The sequence below is a fragment of the Vulpes vulpes genome, chromosome 2, assembly GCF_048418805.1.
Source record: "Vulpes vulpes isolate BD-2025 chromosome 2, VulVul3, whole genome shotgun sequence".
Classification (NCBI taxonomy): Eukaryota; Metazoa; Chordata; class Mammalia; order Carnivora; family Canidae; genus Vulpes; species Vulpes vulpes.
Window position 1 is genome coordinate 119,900,419 of NC_132781.1, and position 22,908 is coordinate 119,923,326.

General features: G+C 43.5%; 2 protein-coding genes across 7 annotated transcripts; one reads left to right on the plus strand and one right to left on the minus strand.

Moving 5' to 3' along the window:
- Nucleotides 1–11: 11 nt before the first annotated feature.
- Nucleotides 12–15,039, minus strand: HARS1 (histidyl-tRNA synthetase 1). Of its 2 annotated transcripts, XM_026017620.2 has the most exons (13): nucleotides 14,806–15,039; nucleotides 14,443–14,532; nucleotides 8,020–8,139; nucleotides 5,371–5,466; nucleotides 4,604–4,729; nucleotides 3,822–3,929; nucleotides 3,573–3,671; nucleotides 3,251–3,344; nucleotides 2,914–3,041; nucleotides 2,578–2,820; nucleotides 1,071–1,187; nucleotides 750–896; nucleotides 12–434 (listed from the first exon to the last, which is right to left on the minus strand). In XM_026017620.2, the coding sequence occupies exons 1-13, from the start codon at nucleotides 14,893–14,895 to the stop codon at nucleotides 363–365; spliced, it is 1,530 nt and encodes a 509-aa protein (XP_025873405.1). In that variant the 5' UTR covers nucleotides 14,896–15,039; the 3' UTR covers nucleotides 12–362. The 2 variants fall into 2 exon arrangements, with proteins under 2 accessions (XP_025873405.1, XP_072605896.1); XM_072749795.1 differs by lacking the exon at nucleotides 3,822–3,929 and having other exon boundaries at nucleotides 14,806–14,991.
- Nucleotides 15,010–22,410, plus strand: HARS2 (histidyl-tRNA synthetase 2, mitochondrial). 5 transcript variants are annotated; one of them, XM_072749797.1, is made up of 14 exons: nucleotides 15,020–15,091; nucleotides 15,184–15,334; nucleotides 16,538–16,612; nucleotides 17,051–17,170; nucleotides 17,291–17,386; nucleotides 18,353–18,478; nucleotides 18,586–18,693; nucleotides 18,950–19,048; nucleotides 19,337–19,430; nucleotides 19,758–19,885; nucleotides 19,980–20,219; nucleotides 20,587–20,703; nucleotides 20,908–21,054; nucleotides 21,618–22,410. In XM_072749797.1, the coding sequence occupies exons 2-14, from the start codon at nucleotides 15,224–15,226 to the stop codon at nucleotides 21,675–21,677; spliced, it is 1,521 nt and encodes a 506-aa protein (XP_072605898.1). In that variant the 5' UTR covers nucleotides 15,020–15,091; nucleotides 15,184–15,223; the 3' UTR covers nucleotides 21,678–22,410. The 5 variants fall into 5 exon arrangements, with proteins under 5 accessions (XP_025873431.1, XP_025873421.1, XP_072605898.1 ...); XM_072749798.1 differs by having other exon boundaries at nucleotides 15,031–15,091; nucleotides 17,029–17,170; XM_026017646.2 differs by lacking the exon at nucleotides 15,184–15,334 and having other exon boundaries at nucleotides 15,010–15,091; nucleotides 17,029–17,170.
- Nucleotides 22,411–22,908: the final 498 nt, after the last annotated feature.

A 22,908-nucleotide genomic window follows, 5' to 3' on the forward strand; every position in this document is an offset into this window, starting at 1 on the left:
GACACACAAGCTCCAGTGGTTGAGTCATTTTATTGGACCTTTAAGGGTTGGTTGTGGGGAGCATTCCCTCCATTTGGTCAGGGTTCTTCTGCATAGGGGTCCTGCAGGGGAGACCAACTTAGGCTCCATCCCTGGAGCAAGACTCAGCCCCCAGGATCTCCTATGGAAAAATGGTGTAATACCTGACCATTTTTGCCCGTGATTACCAATAAAGTATTCATAATAAAAAATTTCTGTTCTGACTACTGTGGAGGTCTTCCTGCTGGAAAAGAAGTGTGCAAAGCTGTTGGAAGTACATATGCAGAGTCTTGTTTTAGCCACAAATAGTGCCAGTCCCACTTTCCCCTGATAGTTTGCTCAACTCAGCAGATGCAAAGGGGCTGGCTTGTTCTCCTTTTGATTTCTTCCACAAGGTCTTCTCTTGGGACGTCCACCTGGCCAGGATGGATAAAGAAGATGGTATGAGCATCTTTGACTCCACTGCTCCCAAGTGCCCACTCCTTCCTCTAGTCACCAGGCTTAGCTCAGCTGGGAGCAGGAATGCAGGCAAAGGAGCCAGAGACACAAAGTATGGTTGCAGATGGGACTCCTACCCTACTATGACAATAGTAACAGGTTAATAACCCTTTAGTCTTTTCTGAGTGGGTTCTAACATGAGTTCCAGACTTTTGCTTGGGTCTTGAATGAGCATGGCCTGCCCAAATGGCATACATTCCCCCTTCCCTCAGCCTCTCTAGCCACCTACCTACCTCTTCCCTGCTGGCCACTGATCGGAGCTTGATGACCCCATCCTTGAGCTCCTGCTCACCAATGATGGCCACCAGTGGGATGCCTGCCTCCTCACAGTATTGCAACTGGTTCAGCAACTTAGGATTCTTCTTATAGAGCAGCTCTGCCTGCAGGGGACCAGGGCAGAAGATGAAGGCTGGCTTCTACTGTCCTCAGGGACAACTTCCTTGGGGCCCACGTGCTCTTAGCTCTTCTCCACGAAGCTGCTATGGATGAGCTTTTATTTAGGCTGTGCCCAGCACTCCCAAGTTCACTGCCACCCTGGAGCTGGCCTCCTCTACCTTGATCCCAGCATTCCAGAGCTCTGAGACAAGCTTTAGTCTCTCCTCCAGCAGCTTTTTCTGTGCAGATGCCACAAGCACTTGTGTCTCTGTGGTCCGTACTTTCTCCTCCGTAGCCTGGGGAAGGGTCAAATAAGAGTCCGAGCTGGGCTACCTTCAAGCAGCCAAGCGAGCAGACTGTTGTCAGGATTCTGACCTATCAACTGCGCATAAGGCAGCTCCTAGAAGGTGTAAGAAACGAACTGCCTGGCTTGTACGTATAGCTTACCAGAAAGGATAACAAAGGGCAAGAGCCAAGGTAGTTTATGTACATAACTTCAAACTTGTCTCCTTCTAGTACCTGAAGGGCCCATGAGAATATTCACATAGAAATGATACTGTGAACTCACCCGGTCCCCATATACTATCAGCCCAGTCAAGGGACTGTACCTCTTATAATTCAGTCATAGGGCCCAACCCAGGGTATGGGTGGATAGAGGTACAGACAGAATGCTGCTGCTGTTGCCCATTGTCTTTTTCTTGTAAACTATTTTCATAGTTCTTAACAACATACAATGCCTACTGGAACACTGACCTCAATTGGGAAACATGGTTTCCACTCCAGAGAAAAGGATGGGAACACTGGGAAGATTACTGCCAGAGCATTCCCCAGGGGATGAAATGCATCCAGCCAGTTAAAAGCAGCAGCAAAGGAGTGCTTGAGGTCATGAGGGCCTTCCCTCTAGAGGCTAGAGAGTCAAGATAGCCATCTGAAGAATCCCAAGGCCTCAAACACATGCTTACCACTTAGAGGTGATATCAGAGGAGTTAGGAGCAAGACTTTGGAGTTAGACTGCCTGGATTTGCATTCTGACCCTGGTACTTAAAAGTTTCACAGCTGGGGCACCTGGGTGGCTCAGCCAGGTCATGATCCCAGGGTCCTGGGATCAAGCCCTGCATCGGGCTCCCTACTTGTCAGGGAGCCTGCTTCTCCCTCTTTTTCTGCCTCTCCCCCTACTTGTGCTCTGTCTCTCAAAATAATAAACAAACAAACAAACAAACAAATAAAATCTCAAAAAAAGGTTTCACCACCTTGGGCAAATTATGACCTATAGTGCTTCAGTTCCCTTGGCTAGAAAATGCAGATAATAAAAATAGCTACTCTCAGAGGGCTGTGCAAGAATTTTAGTAGATAATGCATGAAAAGCACTAAGCACACTGCCCAGCACACAGTAGTAAAATATTAAGCATTCTGTATTCTGAAGATTGATGTCTTTGGATATATCACCCCATGACTTCCGACAGTGCTGAGGGAAGTAGGGACCCAGAGGAAAGGATTCTGGGGAAAATGAAGGATCCAAGATCCATCAAGTTGGCCTACAATGGAGTAGAAGTCCATTAAACACAGCAACCATTTTTTCTCCATTTCTTTCCAAAGATGCTCCTTGCCCAAAACAGTACCATTCGCCCCCTTGAAGAACAAAGAAAACAGCTCATATGCCAGCAGCTGCCTGCCCCTAGGACTTACCTCTAGCCTCTGCTCCACAATGGAAAAGATCCGCTCCACCCCAATGCTGAGCCCCACGCATGGCACCTTTCGTCCTTTAGGGTCGAACATGCCCACCAGCCCATCATAGCGTCCTCCAGCAGCCACACTGCCCACACCCAGGGGCTCTTCCCCTGCCTGCACTGGGGTTTGTAGCAGCACCGCCTCATAGATCACCCCAGTATAGTAGTCTAGCCCTCGAGCGAGGCTTAGGTCGAAGGAGATCTATGGGGACAATATCATAGTCAGTACCAGATAAGGATCAAGGATCTGAAACCTCAGACCTCAGCTAAAGTGTCCACTCCCAACCTGACTCACCTTGTCAGCAATGCCAAACAGGGTCAAGTATTCAAACAGTAGTTTTAGGTCTCCCAGGCCCTCTAAGGCCTGTTTGTTTTGGGACAGTTCAGGATCCTGGAGCAGCTGTTCCACTAGGGATATCCCACCTGGGGAGACATCATTTGTGAGCCAGACTGAGTGACAAAAGGAAAAAAGCAGAGGCTCTCTTTATCTTTTTCCCTGGACTACATGTATGTATGCATGCTTGCATACACACACACACACACACACACACACACACACACACACAGAGTGTTGGCCTAAGAGTTAAGGCCAGTGAGATGGCTGTTGGAGAGAGGCAGGATCTGTTTCTCACCATGCTGCTGGACGTAGTCCCCAATGTGGTCAGCCACCTCAGGTGCGAGGCCCTTCTCTCCCACCATCTCATTCTTTACTTCCTCCCAGGACACCTAGGCAGACAGATGCCAGTAAGGGACCCCTGGGAAGCTTCTCCCCTGCAGGGCAAGTGTGGGCCCTCCTGAGGGGGCAGTTTGGGAGAAGTTCCTTTCAACCTATATTCTGGGGCCAATCTTCCTTTGGTGAGCACAGAGGCAGGCCCCTCCCTCTCTCCTGATCTTGTTTTACATTTCTCAGAGAAGGTGGGATGTACGAAAAGAGTGAAGTGTTTAGGTCATTACCTTGTCCAACTTGTCCACTGAGGAGCAGATGGTACGGAACTTGCTATCAGGAACACCACAGATGGCAAACATCCCATCTAGGATGCGCCTATCATTTACCTGTAGGGACCCAAGGCATAGTGAGGAGGGAATCTCTTTATATGACTGTCAATGGTCTTGTCATTTCGCTATTGGTCTCTCTGCACAAGGATATTTTCCTATGACAGGCTAGGCCCCAGCTTTGCCCTTCCAGACCCATTCAGCTCTGACCTTGACTAGGAAGTCGCCTATCTGAAGGGATCTCAGGATCTCACACATGATCTCCAGGCACTCTGCATCAGGGATCATGGGGTCAAATTGTCCGGCAATGTCAAAGTCCTGCAGGGAGATGGGTAGTTATAGTTCTCAGGGTTTTAACCTACTTAAGCAGGGGAAGGCCTGGGGGAGGAGGGGGACTAGGGAGACGGGGCATGGACTGGTCCTGGGAGCTCTGTTCTCTCCCTATAAACACCTGTTTGCACTCATGCATACACCACCTTCTTCATTATCTGTCTGACCACCCACCCAGAGGAAACGCCCAGCATTCCTGGTTATCTTAACCCAGGTTTCCTTTCTGTCTACATTGCTTCATTATCTCACTCATCTACTTTCCCTTATTTCCTCCTAGCACCACAGGGGCAAATATATGGCTTTAGTCCTTAGCCATTTTCTCTATTCAGAAGCTCTGCCACCACTCTGGATGATCTGATACTTCAAATCCAATTTCTCCATCCTTTGCTGTAATCCTATCACTGTGGTTTAATACAAAGCACTGGACTATGAGTTCACTTCTGACTTTGGCTTTCTTATCCTTATGATCTCTCATCTTGCTGAGTCTTACATTTACTTGTATGCAAAATAGGGAGAATCATCCCTATCCTCTACATGAAAATATTAAAGAAATGTAACAGCATGATTTGGTGAATCCAATTTGTTCAGAACACCATGAGTACTCAGTAGATTCTACTAAGTTGATGGAGGGCCATGTTCCCTGTCATGCCGCACATACTCACACACTGATAGAATTCCCGATACCGGCCTCGGGTCATGGCTGGGTTATCGCGCCGATATACTTTGGCTATGTGGTAGCGTTTAATGTTGGTCAGTTTATTCATTGCCAAATATCGAGCAAAAGGAACCTGGTAACAGTTAAGGAGAAAGCCTCCTCCTCACACAGTCTGGCAGTTGATTATCACCACCAACAGAAGCTGTGGTCTAACCTCTGTGTGTGTGTGTGAGTAAAACCACAACCTGTGAGATTAGGAGCATTTCTGAACATCAGGAAGAATCAACTTTGTGACCACAAGGGGCAGCAGAAGTCTCAAAAAAGATTAAGGTTCCTTTCTTTTTGGTTAGTGTCTCTCCTGGGCTATGCTGAGCAAAGCCGGGAGCCAGGCAGATGGGTCAGAAAGCAGAAAAAGGTCTTCATGTAGGATTTCTGAGGAGATGATTCTCTGACATAGCTTGGAGATAAAGGAAGGAGAGCTCTGTCCACCGGACAGGGCAGGGGAGAGATATTCTGGAGCCAAGGGATTATTGAGTTGGAACTGGTTCCTAACATAAAGTTAAAGTCTCACTCAGGATTCAGAAGACTTTTAAGGCTATGTTCTGTTTAGCCAAAATCTCATTCCTAGTTTAAAGAAATAAGTTTCCTAATTGCCACAAACATCATATTTAATCCCACCCATGTCTGGCTATCCCCAAACCTGAGACTAGAAAAAGCCCAGGCCAATAAGAACTAATTGATCCAAAGTACCAAGAACCCAAGTTAGAAAGATACAGTGAGGTCATAGCGAAGGGACAATAGCTCTCCACCCTGGTCCTTCAGATCATAGATAAGCTTAGAGTCTTCTCCATACTTTCCAGTCAGTGTTTCCTGGAGAAAATATAAAGAAATGTGATCACAATGATAAATATAACAATTTAAAAGGAAGTTGTTGGGTTTTGTTTTTTTTTTTAGATTTTTATTTATTTATTTGAGAGAGAGAGCGAGTGAACATGTGCATAAGCAAGGGGGAGGAACAGAGGGAGAAGCAGTCTCCCCGCCAAGCAGGAAGCCCGATGCAGGGCTGGATCCCAGGACCCTGGGATCTGAGCCAAAGGCAGATGCCTATCCAACTGAGCCACCCAGGCACCTAAAAGGAAGTTTTAAAACAAAAACACTATCCTAGGGATCCCTGGGTGGCGCAGTGGTTTGGCGCTTGCCTTTGGCCCAGGGCACGATCCTGGAGACCTGGGATCGAATCCCACATCAGGCTCCCGGTGCATGGAGCCTGTTTCTCCCTCTGCCTATGTGTCTCTGCCTCTCTCTCTGTCTCTCTGTGACTATCATAAATAAATAAAAAAATTAAAACAAAACAAAACACTATCCTAACATGCCTATTTCAACTTGTCTATATTTCTGCTGCTCTCTATCCTAATGTTTATATATTAAGTGTTAATTATAATCAAAAGAAAATACCAATTTCCATTTGGGGACACAATGGAAGTATTATTTTTATTTATTTTTTTGGAGGTATTATTTTTAAAAGCTGCATTATAATTCAGTGAGAAGCAGCTCTGTATTTTCTTCCTTCCTGGTATTAACTATTAACTGATTAGGTTTTTCCAAAACATTTATTTGTTTGTTTTAAGATTTTATTTATTTGTCAGAGAGAAGGAGAGAGCATGTGTGTGCACAAGCAGGGGGAACAGCAGGCAGAGGGAGAAACAGGGTCTCTGATGAGCAGGGAGCCTGATGTTGGGCTCTAACCGAGGACCCTGGAATCATGACCTGAACTGAAGGCAGACACTTATCCGACTGAGCCACCCAGGCACCCTGTTCTATAACATTTCAATAAATATATTTTGGTATATGGTTTTTTCTTTGGAATATATATTTTTGAGGATTACCTCCTAAGAGTGGATTATTTGATCAACAAACTTTTATGATGCCTATAGTTTGAACAATGTCAAAAGGCAAAACTGACATAGCAGCTCTTGCCATGTGATATCTTCAATAAGGTGATAACATTATTTCACTTACCAGAAAGTTTAAAAAGCCTGGAAATTCCCAGTGTGTAGAATTAGAAACACTTATACATTGGTTGGTGTTATGGGCTGAATTGTGTCCCTTTTAAAATTCATATATTGTAATCCTATCCCCCAGTAACCTCAGAATTTGACTATATTTGGAGACAGGGTCTTGAAAAGGCATTTAAGCTAAAATGATGTCATTAGAGTAGGCCCTAATCCAACAGAAGTCCTTATAAAAAGAGGAAAATTGGACACAGACAGAAGGAAGATGATGTGAAGACACAGGGAAGACACCACCTACAGCCAAAGAGCAAGGCCTGAAACAGATCCTTCATGACCCTCTGAAAGAACCAGCCCTGCTGACACTTTGTCTTGGACTTCTAGCCTCCTGACATTACATTTGTTGTTTAAGCCACCCAGTCCCTGGTACTTTGTTATGGCAGCCCTAGCAAACTAATATAACTGGTAAACATAAATGAGTAGTCTTTTGACCCAGCAATTTTCTATGAACTTACCCTGCAGATGAATGCCCACCAGTACCAGACATTGTTCTAAGCACTAAATATACATCAGTGAACAAAACAATAGTAGTCTATGTCCTCATGGATCTTTCAGTATGAAGGAGAACAGGCAGTACACCAATGCAAGGAAACAAATTAACAGATAATTTCAGTTAGTGATAACTTCTCTAATGGAAATAAAACAGGTCGAAGTGATAAACAAGGGATACTTTGGACAAGACAGTTGGAGAGGACTATTTGAAGAATGGCATTTTAGTGGAGTCTGAAATTAAAATCCTTAATCTCTAATTTAATCTGAAATTCTAGGGGCAAGGGAGTTTAAGAAAAGGGAAGAGCAAGTACAAAGTCCCTGAGATAGAAACATTTAGAATGGTGCAGGAATAGAAAGAAGACCAGAATATGGGACACCTGGGTGACTCAGCAGTTGAGCATCTGCCTTTGGCTTGAGGCATGATCCCGGAGGCCTGGGATCGAGTCCCACATTGGGCTCCCTGCATGGAGCCTGCTTTTCCCTCTGCCTGTGTCTCTGCCTCTCTGTATCTCTCATGAATAAATAAATAAAATCTTAAAAAAATTAAAATTAAAAAAAATCTTAAAAAGAACTAGAAACCATCCCAGGGTCCATCAACAGGAGACTGGTTACTTATTTATCCTTTATATGTATGGTTCATATATATCTAAAAACATCTCAAGTACATAACAAGAAGGGCTCTCTCGTGGAAGCCACCAGCCATGATCACGGTGAATAAAAACTAGGCCTGTCTTCCTGCTCATTGGAAAAAATCCTGGTCTTTGTCCGCAACAGGGGAGACACCTCTCACTCTCTTGTCATCTTCTTTGTTGTTTGTATATTCACTCTCCCACCGTGCAATTTCCCCTCAGTCATCCCTCACCTTTAGTTCGAACACAGGTGTATCAATTACTTCTGCACCATGACGCTTGAAGCAGCTGATGATTACATCAAACACCTTCTCTCGAACGGCCATCTGCCGGGGACTGTAGTCTCTTGTACCCTTGGAGTCCAAATCAGCCAAAGAACCAGGGATGAGATTTAAAAACAAACAGGGAACATTAAGGTCTAGAAATATAAAAGGTCTAGAAATATAAAAGCATGACCTTGAAGATGACAAATGCAAATACTGCCCCAAACTCAGATTTTGGGCTACAGATTTGTAAAGCCAGCATGAACAATTCCCTAGTAATTATCACACCCATTTGCATTCACCCTTCTAAATTCCATCCCCTTTTTAGCTTGGTTCTATTTTCTAGAATTCTTAGAATGCTGTCTTTCTTTCTTGCTTGCTTTCTTTCTCTCTCTCTCTCTCTCTCTCTCTCTCTCTTTCTAGAACAGTATCTTCTGAGAAGTTTTTCGAAAAATTTTTTCTGTGATACCAGAACATTTCCCTGCCTAACAGAAAATACCTACCTGATGACAGGTATATAACTGACTCAAACTGGCTTAGCTAGTTGAATTACAAATTTTATAAGTAACATTTCCCCCAGCACAACTTAAAAAAAATTCTAATAAATACTATTCATTCTCTAATTGTTTCTAATTTGTTTCTTTTTTTTTCTAAAGATTTTATTTACTTATTCATGAGAGACAGAGAGAAAGAGAGAGAGAGAGAGAAAGAAGGCAGGCGCTAAACCGCTGAGCCACCCGGGGATCCCCTCTAATTTGTTTCTAATAGTTCTATGACAGAGGCTGGACAGATACCTTTTATGGATGAATTACAGGATATAGAGAGGTTAAGTCATTACCTAAGGCCACTCAGCAGGTTCTTCCAGATCAGAGTGTCTGGTCTGGGTGTTTACACCCTACTATCAAGTCTTTGGTCTCAGGACCTCTTTAAAACCTTACTATTTATTAAGGACCCCAAAGCAGATTATACCTGTCAATGTTTATTGTATTAGAAATTAAAACTGTGAACATTTAAGAATATTTATTAATTCACTTAACAAATAGTAAATCCATGCACGTTAACATAAATAACATTTTAGGAAAATGTTATTTCCCAAAACAAAAAAAATTTGGTGAGAAGGATGGTGCTGATTTACATTTTTGCAAATCTTTAATGTCTGGCCTGAAAGAAGACAACTGGATTCTTATACATGCCTTGTGTATTCAGTTGTTTGTGAGATGTTGTTCTAGTTAAATAAAGAAAACCTAGCCTTACAAAGGTGTGTAATTGTAAAAGAAGGAATATATTGTTTTTATTTATTTATTTTTTATTGGAGTTCAATTTGCCACCATATAGCATAACACCCAGTGCTCATCCCATCAAGTGCCTTCCTCAGTGCCCGTCACCCAGTCACCCCCACCCCCCACCCACCTCCCTCTCTACCACCCCTTGTTCGTTTCAGGAATATATTTTTTAAAATATTTTATTTATTTATTCATGAGAGACACAGAGAGGCAGAGACATAGGCAGAGGGAGAAGCAGGCCCCATGCAGGGAGCCTGAGGTGGGACTTCATCCTAGGACTCCAGGATCACGCCCTGGGCGGAAGGCAGATGTTCAGCCGCTGAGCCACCCAGGCGCCCCAAGAAGGAATATTTTAATAAACTTTTCAGCTAACTGTAGATATTCTTCTTTAATGACACCCAAATCCAACAAATGGTAGTTTTTTAATGATTGGTTGCAATGTGGAATCTGAAAACTTTTCACATTGTTATATTAAAATCTCTTACTTATATATGGTACCCAGAATTCACAGAAACAGAAAATAGAACAGTAGTTCCCTGGGGGCTGGATGGAGGGAGGGTGGAGGGGAGACTTCTTTTTCTTTTTCTTTTTTTTTTTTTTTTTAAGATTTTATTTATTTATTCATGAGAGAGACAGAGAGAGAGAAAGGCAGAGCCACAGGCAGAGGGAGAAGCAGGCTCCATGTATGGAGCCTGATGTAGGACTTGATCCCTGGTCTCCAGGATCACACCCTGGGCTGTAGGCGGCGCTAAACCGCTGGGCCACGGAGTGGGATGGTGGTGGGGGTGGAGGGGGGGGTGGAGAGTGGGGGGATGGGGAGGTGCTGCCCGGGACTTATTCTTAATAGGTACAGAATGTCAGTTTGGTATGATAAAAAAAGTTCTGGGGGTGAGCTGGGGTGATGGTTGCACAACAATGTAAACCACTTAATGCCACCAAACTGTATACTTAAAAATAGTCTAAAAGGGGACACCTCTCAGTGGTTGAGCATTTGTCTTTGGCTCAGGTCGTGATACTGGGGTCCTGGGATTGAGTCCCACATCGGGCTCCCCACAGGGAGCCTGCTTCTCCCTCTGTGTCTCTGCCTCTCTCTCTCTATGTCTCTATAAATAAGTAAAATCTTTTAAAAGCAGGGGGCACCTGGGTGGCTCAGGCTGTTAAGCATCTGCCTAAGGCCCAGGTTATGATCCCAGGGTCCTAGGACTGAGCTCCACATCGGGCTCCCTGCTCCTGCCATACTCTCTTGCACATGCTGTTGTCTCTCTGGCAAATAAATGAAATCTATTTAAAAAGGGTTAAAATGGCAAATTTTTTGTTACATATATTTTCCCATAATTTAAAAAACATCTATTACTCCATCTTGGACTTTGAATGAATCTTTTACCCATGCATGATTTTATAACATTATACATTCGTCATGTGAAAAATAATGGTTCATTGATAAATTATACAGATCTTCCAAATATTACACACTTCATTATATCAGAAGACACACTTGTTAATATCAACACAGATATTGCCAGGAAAGTCTAACTACTATACTGGGGAGCTGTGTAGCTCATGATGAAAGACACAAGTTTCCTGAAATCCCTACTTTTACCTGAATGCTTGAATGTTATCATTGGTAACAAATATTGTCAGAAGTTTTCCTTGAAGTGACAAAGCTCACTTCATTCGTTTTCCTCAAGATGTCTCTCAAATACCAAATCTGTTTTTTTTTTTTTAATTTTTATTTATTATAGTCACAGAGAGAGAGAGAGAGAGAGAGAGAGAGAGAGGCAGAGACACAGGCAGAGAGAGAAGCAGGCTCCATGCACCGGGAGCCCGACGTGGGATTTGATCCTGGGTCTCCAGGATCGCGCCCTGGGCCAAAGGCAGGCACTAAACCGCTGCGCCACCCAGGGATCCCTCAAATACCAAATCTTTAAAGCAACATTTGTCTTTCAGTTTTTCTTTCAAATAAAAAAAGGTGTTGTGTGAAGAAAGTAGCTAGTTAGCTTAAACTCATGCAAGGGCCCAAGAGTTTTTCCTACTTTGGAATGCAGCAGGAGTGCTTTATGTATACTTCCAATTTCATCACATGGAATACTAAAAAAGAATGTAGTCAAAGGTTGACTTTCAATAAAATGAGTAATTTTTATTGTTTTATCAAGGAAATTCCTAAGTGAAACTTATACACACACACACACACACACACATATATATGTTTTTTTTTTCTGCAAATGCATGGAAGAACATGATGGCTATTATTAGTACAATGTAGTGCCACTGTCATGTTTCATGCTAAGACATCAGCAGTTCTACTTTTCAGTGCTTTTGAATCTTCATAGCAAGTGTGGTCACAAAGGCAAGTAATGTTTCAGTATTATAAAAATAATTCTGACTATAAAACCTTTTGAGAGTTCTGTCCCCACGATATTGAGTTTTCTGTTAATATAAATCACACATCAAAAAAATGTGTTTCAACAAACTAAAGTGGATATTAATTCTTCAGTATAATCTTTCTTTTAAAATAGTATAGAGGGACACCTAGGTGGCTTAGCGGTTACACGCCTGCCTTTAGCTCAGGTTGTGATCCTGGGATCTGGGATTGAGTCCCACATTGGACCCCCTGCAAGGAGCCTGCTTCTCCCTCTGCCTATTCAGTCTTTGCTGCTCATGAATAAATAAATCTTTAAAAAATAAATAAAATAGTATAGAAATTTTCAAACACAATATAGGGAATAGTATCACAGACCACCATGCATCTATTACCCAGCTTCAATAACCATCAGCATCTGTTATTTTTATTTTATCTAAGCCCAACATCTTTTTTCTGGAGTTTTTTTTTTTTTTTAAGATTTATTTACTTATTTTATGATAGACATAGAGAGAGAGAGAGAGGCAGAGACACAGGAGGAGGGAGAAGCAGGCTCCATGCCAGGAGCCCGACGCGGGCCTCGATCCCAGGACTCCAGGATCGCGCCCTGGGCCAAAGGCAGGCACGAAATCGCTGAGCCACCCAGGGATCCCCTCTGGAGTATTTTAAAGTAAATCCAGACACCATATCAGTTTGTCCATAAAAATTTCAGTATGATTTTCTAATGCACAAGGTTTAAAAAAAGCCAAAACACTATAATACCTTTATTACAACAAAACAAACAGCCACCCATTCATATTACCTAATACCCAAGCCATGTTTAAATTTCCCCAATTGCCTCAAGAATATAGGAAAAAAAATGAGTGGGAAATATCAGAAAGAGAGACAGAACATGAGAGATTCCTAACTCTGGGAAACGAACTAGGGGGGGTGGAAGGGGAGGTGGGCGGGGGGTGGGAGTGACTGGGTGACGGGCACTGAGGGGGGCACTTGATGGGATGAGCATTGGGTGTTATTCTATATGCTGGCAAATTGAACACCAATAAAAATAAATTTATATATATATAAAAAATATTTTTTTATGGTTGGCTCACTTGAATTAGATTCTAAATGAAGCCCATTCACTGTGTTTGTCTCTTTATCTATTTAATACACGACAGGTTCCTTTCCTTTTTTTTTTTTTTTAAGTGCCATTTATTTGTTGAGGAAATTGAATTATTTGTCTTAAAGAACTTTCATATTCTAGATTTCATTAACAATATATCCAATGTGTCACTTAATACGTTCTGCCATCTCCCATATTTTTGATAAACTGATGGTTAGGTCAAAAGGCCTGATTAGATTCAGGTTCAATTTTTCTTGGCAGGAAAAGTTCATAGGTGGTGCTGTGTACTTCTTATTGCATCACATAAGGTGAAACATAATGTCTGGTTGCCCTACTTTTAATGATGTTAAGATTGATTGTGAGGCCAGCCTGATCTATCATAAATTCCCCATTAATCTTATCACTGGATAGTTTGAAAAAACTATGGATACCACTGTTTTGTGATTTTATTGTCTCTTTAACCTCCAAAATTAGTTGTGTGTAGAAGGGAATAGCCCAATGAATTTAGGAGCCCAAAGAATGAACCTAAAAAGGCAACACCTCAATGCATGGAAGACTCCTCTTCTTTGGAATCCAATTTCACAATACATTTATTGAATATTTATTCAGTTCCAGATACCTACTCTCAGCCTCTCAGGGTAAATAAACCATGTGAATAACTAAAAGTCACCAAGAAATGCAATAATAGAGATATATATGAGGTGCCTAGGGAACCCAGATGAAACAGTAAATAGTTCTGTTTATAGAGCTTACAAAGAATGATATCTAAACTAAAATCCTGGAGGCCGGGCTAGTAATCTCCAACCTCATTCCACTCCACTCCACTCTACTCTCCCTCTGTATTTGGTTCTACTCATACAGGTCTTTTTCTAGTTCCTGGAAACTATAAGCATTCTTCTCTCCTTCAGGATTTCCATACTCTACCTGAACCTATCTTCCTTACACTCCTCCCCTGGCTACTTCCATTCATCCTAAGTCAGTTAGGTCAGTTAGTACATTACTTCTTCATCGAGGCTTTTTCAGACTCTCTAGTTCTTTCCTGTTTATCTCAGAATTCTTGTTATTTCTTTATTTTTTTTTATTTTTAAAGATTTTTATTTATTTATTCATGAGAGACACACAGAGAGAGGCAGAGACACAGGCAGAGGGGGAAGCAGGTTCCTCTCAGGGAGCTGGATGGGGGACTCCATCCTGGTACCCTGGGATCACACCCTGAGCCTAAGGCAGATGTTCAATTACCGAGCCACTCAGGCATCTCTTGTTATTTCTTTATATAATTTATCACAATTTATAATCACATATTCAAGAGTGGGATTATTTGTCCTAAGTCCATTTCGTTCAGTAGAATGTAAGCTCCATGAGGGCAGGCTGTGTAATTGTTCACCATGGTATACTCACTGATTCCTACAGTGCTAGGCATATAGTAAGCACTCAAAAAACATTTGCTGAATGAAAGAATAGGTGTAGCTGGCATACTACTAAGCACCCAGCTTGTCTAGTTTCTGCCATCACTTTGCTATCCCAGAACGACTCGGACTCCAATTCAGCCCAGCACCCAGAACAACTGTTCAGGGAAGCAGGGGCATCCACGTTTGGGAGTGGAATTAGGGGCCTTCGCAGAGGCTCCTTAACGATTTTGTATTTACCTTGGGGGTTTTGAGCACAAACTTCTGTTTCCCTTCATCAGGGCCCAGCTGCGCCTTCAATTTCAGTAGTTTTGCTACCTCCTCCTCGATCTGTGGAAGTAAAATAAGTGCTGGGCGATCACGTCTGCCACTCCCTTCCCTCCTCCGCCATTCATTCAGTATCCCTCCCTCATCAGAATCTGGGCAGATCTCTCCCCTCAGTTGTGCTTCTGTCGGGTCCTACCCGGGACACCTCCCCATCCTGGCCCTGCTCCTTCCTATCCGCCGGGTCCCTTTTCCCACATCTCTTTCCTCTATGCAGACCGCCTAGTTCCATGTCCCCCCTGGTCCCACTTTGGCCTCTCCCAGCCACCTGGGTCGCACCTGCTCAGCGCTGGCCTTCTGCTGCTTGAGGCCCCGCACGCGCTCTCCCTGAAGTCGCACTAGTTCCTCCAGTGCTGCACGTTCTGCCATATTGCGGCCAACTGGCGCTGAGGGCTGTCTAGACCCGCTGTGGTTGCCGCAGCCTCAGCTCGGATAACTTCCGGCTATCGAGTCACTGGACCGCACGCCTAGAGGGCCCCTGTCGAACCACTTCCGGCTGCTCTCGGAAGTGCCGAAGCTGAGACGGTGCCTGAAAGGTTGGGAGCCAGCCTTCAGCCTTTGGAAGGTGAGGAAGTGATCTTTTCGCTGGTGCTACGGCTAACCTCTACAGCGCTCTGCACACTTACTGCGGTGGGGTCCGACCTGCTTCGTCCCCAGGTCTTTTGGCTCTTGTCTCGGAAAGGCGGCTTCCTGTTACATGATGCCCCCGTTCGGACTCCTGCACAGGAGGGCCTGGGCTTCACTGTTTGGCCAGCTCCTGCGGCCGTCCGTTCTTGTGTGCATCGGGGAGGTCCATTTTCATAGCCAGGTGAGCCAGACTGAGTGGTCTGTCGGGGCAGGATATTCAGGTCTGAAAGTATGGACTCTCGGCCTGCGTTCCAGTAGTACAGTTGTTTTTTGTTTTTCTTTTTGTTTTTGAGTGGTTTGCTGGTACTGAGCCAAGTATTTTAGATACTTTGCCATTTAATCCTCATAGCAATTTTGAGAGGTTGGGATTATTTCCATTTTACAGTTGAGGAAACAGTCTGCAAGGTTAAACGACTTATCTACAAATACATAGTAAAGGGAGCATTTTTTAATGGAGGCCCACAATCCCTTATGTGAACCTCTTGGGGGTCAAACACATTCTTAAGCAAAGTATATGAATATCTCCATTAAGTGAAATGACAGAAGACCATAAGTAGACTGAATTCTCATTAGAATTTATCTCAAAGTGAACTCCGCCCCCCCCCCAAAAAAAAGAAACCCCAAAACAAACCACTTTATGGTTTTTAAAGATTTTTGGATTTTGGAATTGCATATGGACTTAAACTGCCATCCTTTGGAAGAGAGAATTGCCAAAATATGGAACTACCACACAGTCTATGTTTGTGTAAGGGCGTACAGCCTGCTCCTAATAAATAAAATTATCGATTCAGTTTTACTTTAGGAAAGACCCTAGCAGATGCTTTGTGCTATCATGAACAACAGGGCTCAGGTCTTTTGTTATTAATTTTCAGTCACAGCATCTTACAGTCTAATTTTTTAGTTCGATTTATTTAGTTCGATCCATTCTTGTTTATTCCATAGGCATATTGTATGTTTTGGGCTGGTTCTTCTGTCTTCAGGTTACTTTTTCCATGTCTCTAAGCCTAATGACCATTGATTGTTACCTTATTAAAAATTCATTTATTGCTCTTTGAGTAGGAACTAAGAATTGGAGATCATACTAATCCCTACTCCTAGATAGTTGGTGGCAGTAATGGTGGGTTGTCCTGTGCCTTCATTGTTCTCAGGTGCTTTTCCAGACATTCAAAACTCCAAATATGATAAAGTCCTGACCTTATGTGTATTACATATATAGTGCAAATACAGTGTATGTTTTGGAAGGAGGCTGAGATTGAAATAGATAAAACAGTAGTCAGGCTGTGTGTTGCTCAGGGCCAGATGTCTTTGCAGGTCACCTGCAAAGGTGTCTGTCCTAGGCCTGACCAGTCTTGTGGCTCACATCTCACATTCCTTTTCCTGCCAGGTTTCAGAGGCTGTGTTAATATCCCAACTGAAACCACATCAAGAAAAATCAAATTTTGTTATCAAGACCCCAAAGGTAATGCCTTTTGCCTCACGGTATCCTATTAGATGCCTTGAGGATTGCCTTCTGCTCTGCTTGTCTTTTCCTAACTCCTTTTAATGTCTTTTTAGAGTAATTTCATTATGCTTGAGGTACTGATTGGGCTCAGTCATCTGAACTCAAAGGGATTTTAACTTCAGATTTTCTTGTATAGATTTTTTTTAAAGATTTTATTTATTTATTCATGAGAGACACAAAGAGAGGCAGAGACACAGGTAGAGGGAGAAGCAGGCCCTATGCAGAAAGCCGGATGTGGGACTCGATCCCAGGACTCTGGGATCATGCCCTGAGCCAAAGGCAGACGCTCAACCACTGAGCCACCCAGGCATCCCTAGTATGGTTTTTTAACCCTTTGTCTTAAATGGATTTGTTTTTTTTGTCTGTGTTTTCAGTATGGCTGCTTTTGGTTTCCAGGGCACCAGAGATCTTAGTCCCCAGCAGATGGTTGTGAGGGAGAAAATTCTTGATATGGTTATTGACTGCTTTAAACGTCATGGAGCAAAGAGGCTAGATACTCCAGCATTTGAGCTTAAGGTAAGAGGAGAGAGTGCTGGAACTCCATTTCTTTATCTGCCTTTAGTTTCCTGAAGAGCTTTTAGTTTGTGTTCTGGAGTCCTCCTTTGAACTTTGGTAGGTTTTGTTTGATTCCTGCAGGAAATGCTCACTGAGAAATATGGAGAAGACTCTGGACTAATCTATGATCTGAAGGATCAGGGTGGAGAGCTACTGTCCCTGCGCTATGACCTTACTGTATCTTTCTGAGTGTTAGAGACTGACCTCTCTTTCCAAACCCAGGGGAGTTTCTTTGACAAAAGGGACAACTGTGCATCTGGAATCCCATAGGTCTTTTTGCAGCAGCCTTTACTTCCAGTTCCTCCCAGAAGGCAATTCTACCAGCAGAGCCTGGCCCAGATCACTGTCATTTAACTTTACTGTGTATCAGACTCCCTTGGGGAAGATTATAGAAATACCAGGTATCTGGTGCCTAGCCCCAGATATTAATTCTGTACCTGATGTGGGATTCAGCAATCTGTATTTTATTTTTTTAAATATATATATTTTAATTTATTTATGATAGTCACACACACACACACACACAGAGAGGCAGAGACATAGGCAGAGGGAGAAGCAGGCTCCATGCACCGGGAGCCCGACGTGGGATTCGATCCCGGGTCTCCAGGATTGCGCCCTGGGCCAAAGACAGGCTCCAAACCGCTGCGCCACCCAGGGATCCCAGCAATCTGCATTTTAAACAGGCACCTGGGGTCATGAAGAGACAGGTGGTTCTTAGCCTATACTTAAGAAACAAGGACATTAAAAAAAATAAAGGAAGAAAGAAACATTGACATAGAAGTTACAGGCAAATCTAGGTTCTCAAACTTGACCATTTTGAAATGGTTGAGAATTGATCTGAATGGGAAGGGAACAACCCATACTTGGAGTTCTTGGGTCATTTCTCTTTCAATAGATAGCAGGCCAGCTTCCCTTGTTCTTTTACTGAACTTGCACTTTCGCTTGGTGGGATTCCTTCATTCCTTTATATTGAATGTCAAGTACTGCTAGACCTTGGGGATAGTGGGAAACAAGACAGAGAAGGTTCTTGTTTTCATCCTAGTGGAAGAGATCCAATTGGTAATGGCTCAGTCCTCCAAATGTCTGTACAGTGGGTCTAAGCTTTGGATGCAGTAAACTTTCTCCTTAACCTGTTTATGTGAGGTCCCTTTTGCACGTTATCTCGCCATGAATAAAGTGAAAAGGATGAAACGCTACCAAGTTGGAAAGGTATGGCGACGAGAGAGCCCAACCATAGTCCAAGGCCGCTACAGGGAATTCTGCCAGTGTGTAAGTGACCTGATGGAGGCAGCAGGCTTTGATAGTTTGAGGGGCTACTACCTAGGAACTGGCTGCTCAGTGAAGATTTTTTTTCCCCTTTTTCTGATTTGCTGTAGGATTTTGACATTGCTGGTCAGTTTGACCCCATGATCCCTGATGCAGAGTGTTTGAAGATCATGTGTGAAGTCCTAAGTGGTTTGCAGCTGGGGGACTTTCTCATTAAGGTGAGACCAGGGCTGAGGACTGAGTGGAGAAGTCTGGATTTGGCCTGATGCTGTCCCAGAACATCAGTGACCCCAGCCTTTAAGCCTATAGATCTGGGACTTTCTCAGTAGAGCTGTTGTCTTTTATCTGTATCTATACAGTCACCCTATGGAATTTTCTTTCTGCACCTTTTATGAGACAGGCTAATAGGGACTGCCATTGTTTTGAGGGAAAGGCATTGACAAGGCACTTGGGTTATTTCCACTGAGTTCACAGGTCAATGATCGGCGGATTTTGGATGGGATATTGGCTGTCTGTGCTGTTCCTCAAAGCAAGTTCCATGCCATCTGCTCCTCTATAGACAAATTAGACAAGGTAACTAAAAACACATACTTCAGTAGACCATATTAAAGTCTGTGCCCTGCCCTCAAATCTTTACCCCTAGAGAAAAATAAGGAGATGGTGACTGGAAGTGAGCTTTTACTGGGGAAGATAAGAAGACATTCTGAAGCAAGACCTGTGTTTATTGTGCAGTGTATTGACTGTGCCTGCATTTCCTAAGCTGCCTCTGACTTTGCTGCGTGTAGTGTTAGCTATTTGTGACCTTTCCAGTTAGATGAAGAAGGATCTTGGAACTGGGTTAATGTTTGGGTGTTTGCACAGATACCTTGGAAAGATGTGAGACATGAGATGGTGGCAAAGAAAGGCCTGGCTCCTGAAGTGGCTGATAGAATTGGTGACTATGTCCAACGTCATGGTAAGAACCAGCATTTTCAGAGCTATGTGATAGAACTGGAGTAAAGGGGATGTGTATACAACTTCTATCTCTGAAACAGCGCCTTTCCGAAGATATGCTAAGTGCCAGAGCCTGGCCTGAATTTAATTTCCCTTTCACTTAGTGTAATGACCGCTTTATGTCATCAGATGGCAAAGGCAGAAGAGGAGTCTAGTCATTAGAGATCAGGATTTTTTTTTTTATAAATAAGAAAATGAGGAGGATTCGTTGGAGCACATGAGGTATAAATTTGGATAAAACACCTCATTGAATAGCACAGACCTTATTTCTCCCCATATGTCTCCGCAGGTGGGGTATCCCTGGTAGAGGAAATGTTCCAGGATTCTAGACTATCCCAGAACAAGCAGGCCTTAGAGGGTTTGGGGGACTTGAGGTTACTATTTGAATACCTGACTTTATTTGGAATTGCTGAGAAGGTAAGCTGAGTTGAGAGTGGACTTCCTGCTGAACTTTGGGGCTCTCGGGGTCCTAAGTCTTTTTTGGGGACTTACTGTAGTCTTATTCCCACAGATCTCTTTTGACTTAAGCCTAGCTCGGGGCCTGGACTACTATACTGGAGTGATCTATGAAGCAGTGCTACTACAGACCCCAGCTCAGGCTGAGGAGTGCCTCAGTGTGGGCAGTGTGGCTGCTGGTGGACGCTACGATGGGCTGGTGGGCGTGTTTGACCCCAAGGGCCACACGGTGCCGTGTGTGGGACTCAGTATTGGGGTGGAGCGAATCTTTGCCATTTTGGAAGAGAGGATGAAGGTAGGTCCTAGGTAGAGGTGCATTTGGGCTGGAGACTAAAGACTCATGTTTGGGCAGCCCCAGTGGTGCAGCGGTTTAGCGCCGTCTGCAGCCTGGGGCGTGATCCTGGAGACCCGGGATCGAGTCCCACATCGGGCTCCCTGCATGGAGCCTGCTTCTCCCTCTGCCTGTGTCTCTGCCTCTCTTTCTCTCTGTGTCTCTATGAATAAATAAATAAAATCTTAAAAAAAAAATAAAGACTCATGTTTGTGGATATACAGTTAGACTGTTTTTCTGATGATCCTTTTGTCTTTTTTTTTTTTTTTTTAAGTAGTGATACACAGGAGTTTTTTTATTAGTTTTTGCTTTCCTTTCTCTCTTTAATCAGACTGCTGGTCTGAAGATACGGACCACAGAGACCCAAGTGTTTGTGGCTACACCACAGAAGAACTTTCTTCATGAACGGTTGAAGCTAATTTCAGAGCTTTGGGATGCTGGGATCAAGGTATGGTAGAACTGGTGTCCAAGTCATTGAGGTATATATGGCCATTCAGGTGGCCATTTCTACCTTATGCCTAAGATGGAACTCAAGACTTTTCTGGTGTTTACTAGAGTGTCTTCTAGTAGGAGGGCTAGCTCCTCATTTCTTTGGAAATGCTTGAGTAATGTGGTCGCTTCTAAGCCCTTACTCTCTCTTCACCCTTTTCAGGCAGAGCTGCTGTATAAGAACAACCCTAAACTACTAACTCAGCTGCATTACTGTGAGCACATGGGCATTCCACTGGTGGTCATTATTGGTGAGCAAGAACTGAAAGAAGGGGTAATCAAGCTTCGTTCAGTGGCCAGCAGGGAGGAGGTGAGTGGGAAATAGAACCAAGTGTTTCTACCTTTCTTAGATTCTTTTAAGAAATATGTATCTTATGGGTGAGGAAATATCTCCAGGGTTAATAGTGGTAGAGATGAATGAAGACCCATTCAGGCAGCCCTTTAGCCAGTGAATATTAGCTAGGAGGGCAGAAGGACAAATGAAATCTTAATGGGTATTTTGAGACCAATCCAATGAAACAGACATAGATCAGTTGTTTGACTCTCTCTCTCTCTCTCTGTCTCTCTCTCTCTCACTCTCACAAGATTTTATTTTTTAAGTGATCTCTCCACCCTGCTTGGGGCTCAAACTCACAACCCTGAGGTCAAGAGTCACATGCTCTACCAATTGAGCCAGGCAGGTGCCCCAGATATGTGAATCTCTTTAGTCTTGAAAGCGTAATTCTCCAGTTCATCTTGAAGCCCACACTTCTTCCTACTGATTACATAAAGTAGTGGGATCAGATACAGGGTAAAATGAATCTGGAAAAGCAGTGACTAGGATCTAGAATCACTTTCTAGTTTGTCACATGAAGGTTCTCTTTTATGTTACAGGTGGCTATTAAACGGGAAAATCTTGTGGCTGAAATTCAGAAGAAACTTTCTGAGTCTTGATCCTTGCCTGCTTGCCATCTGCTGCTCTTTCTAGAAGACGTTTCTTCTAGGACTGAGTTCCTGATGGACTTTGCAATTGCTGGCCAGGATGGGTGACAAGTTCCTCTGCCTCCTCCATCCTCTCTGGGTACAAAGCTGTAGGAGGTCCTGAGGACTCCTGGGCTAGTGTGAGCAGCTATTCTGCATGGGTGCAGATGGCTGGTATGTGAAAAAGACATGCTCTAACTGCAGAGACAGATGGCAGATTTGAAGTGCCATGGAATGCTGCCAACAGGTGCTGAGATGGTTGCTTTGAGCAAGGCTCTAGGAAGGTTGCCTCAGGCTGGGACCATTGAGATCAGAAGTCAGATACATGGCCTTCCATTGTGGCTTCTGAACCAGATTCTGGGAAATTTGTCCACAACCTGCCCATGGCTTGTCCAGGGAGTATTGGGAGATAGCAAGGAAGGGGCAAATGGCTGCCTTCTCCTTTGAGGGCAGAGATGCTATCCTAAGGGCATAGGAGTGCTCATGGTTGTGGCATCTCTAGCCCATCTGCTGTTAGTAGAGTAAGGCTGTCTGTTTAGTAATTTTGAATGTTGAATTTAATAGGTGACTTGACAAGATGGTCTAATCTTTTGAGATTTTGGAGACCATTTCCTGTGCCAGAATTACTGCTCGACTATGTTCCATGTTGTCCTATGGAGGTGGCTGTTCTAGAAATGATTGGATAATAAATAAAATACTAAATGTAGTAGTTTGAGTGATTTGTTATCAAGAGATTGGTTTGCATAGGCCATAGAAAACCCTCAAGTGTACACTGCACAATTCTGAGAACTAGGAGCAACCTCCCTGGGGTGATGCTTCTGGATTCAGTGAAGGAAACAGTTTTCCAGTGCCCCCACTCTACCCCCCATCAACTTGGAGATACAGTCACGTCTAAATCAACATAGTGAGATGCATGCCAGAGTTCACCCTACAGCGTTGCTGATGACTGGCCTTTCCAAGTCGCATCATGTTGATTAAATGTGCCCTATTGATTGAATGATTATAAAGTTCCTCAGTTGAAGGAAAAAATGATTTAACCGAATGATGATAGCATTGCTTCAAAATAAAGAGTGTGCAAAAATTGCTTTCTATATATGCGCTGGAAAGGCTGCAACTTAGAAACACTGGGTGTCGCGGGCCATATCTTTAGTGCATACAGGTAAATAGGGCAGCTAGAGGCTCCTAATAATTCCTTCAGCCTTAA

Coding starts and splice junctions, on each gene's coding strand:
- HARS2 (XM_072749797.1), top strand. CDS start 15,224: ATGATGCCCCCGTTCGGACTCCTGCACAGGAGGGCCTGGGCTTCACTG. Junction 16,613..17,050: donor TTGTTATCAAGACCCCAAAG/GTAATGCCTTTT, acceptor TTTGGTTTCCAG/GGCACCAGAGATCTTAGTCC. Junction 21,055..21,617: donor CAGTGGCCAGCAGGGAGGAG/GTGAGTGGGAAA, acceptor TTTATGTTACAG/GTGGCTATTAAACGGGAAAA.
- HARS1 (XM_026017620.2), bottom strand. CDS start 14,895: ATGGCAGAACGTGCAGCACTGGAGGAACTAGTGCGACTTCAGGGAGAG. Junction 3,930..4,603: donor ATCGGGAATTCTATCAGTGT/GTGAGTATGTGC, acceptor ATCTCCCTGCAG/GACTTTGACATTGCCGGACA. Junction 2,821..2,913: donor TGTTTGGCATTGCTGACAAG/GTGAGTCAGGTT, acceptor TTGTCCCCATAG/ATCTCCTTCGACCTAAGCCT.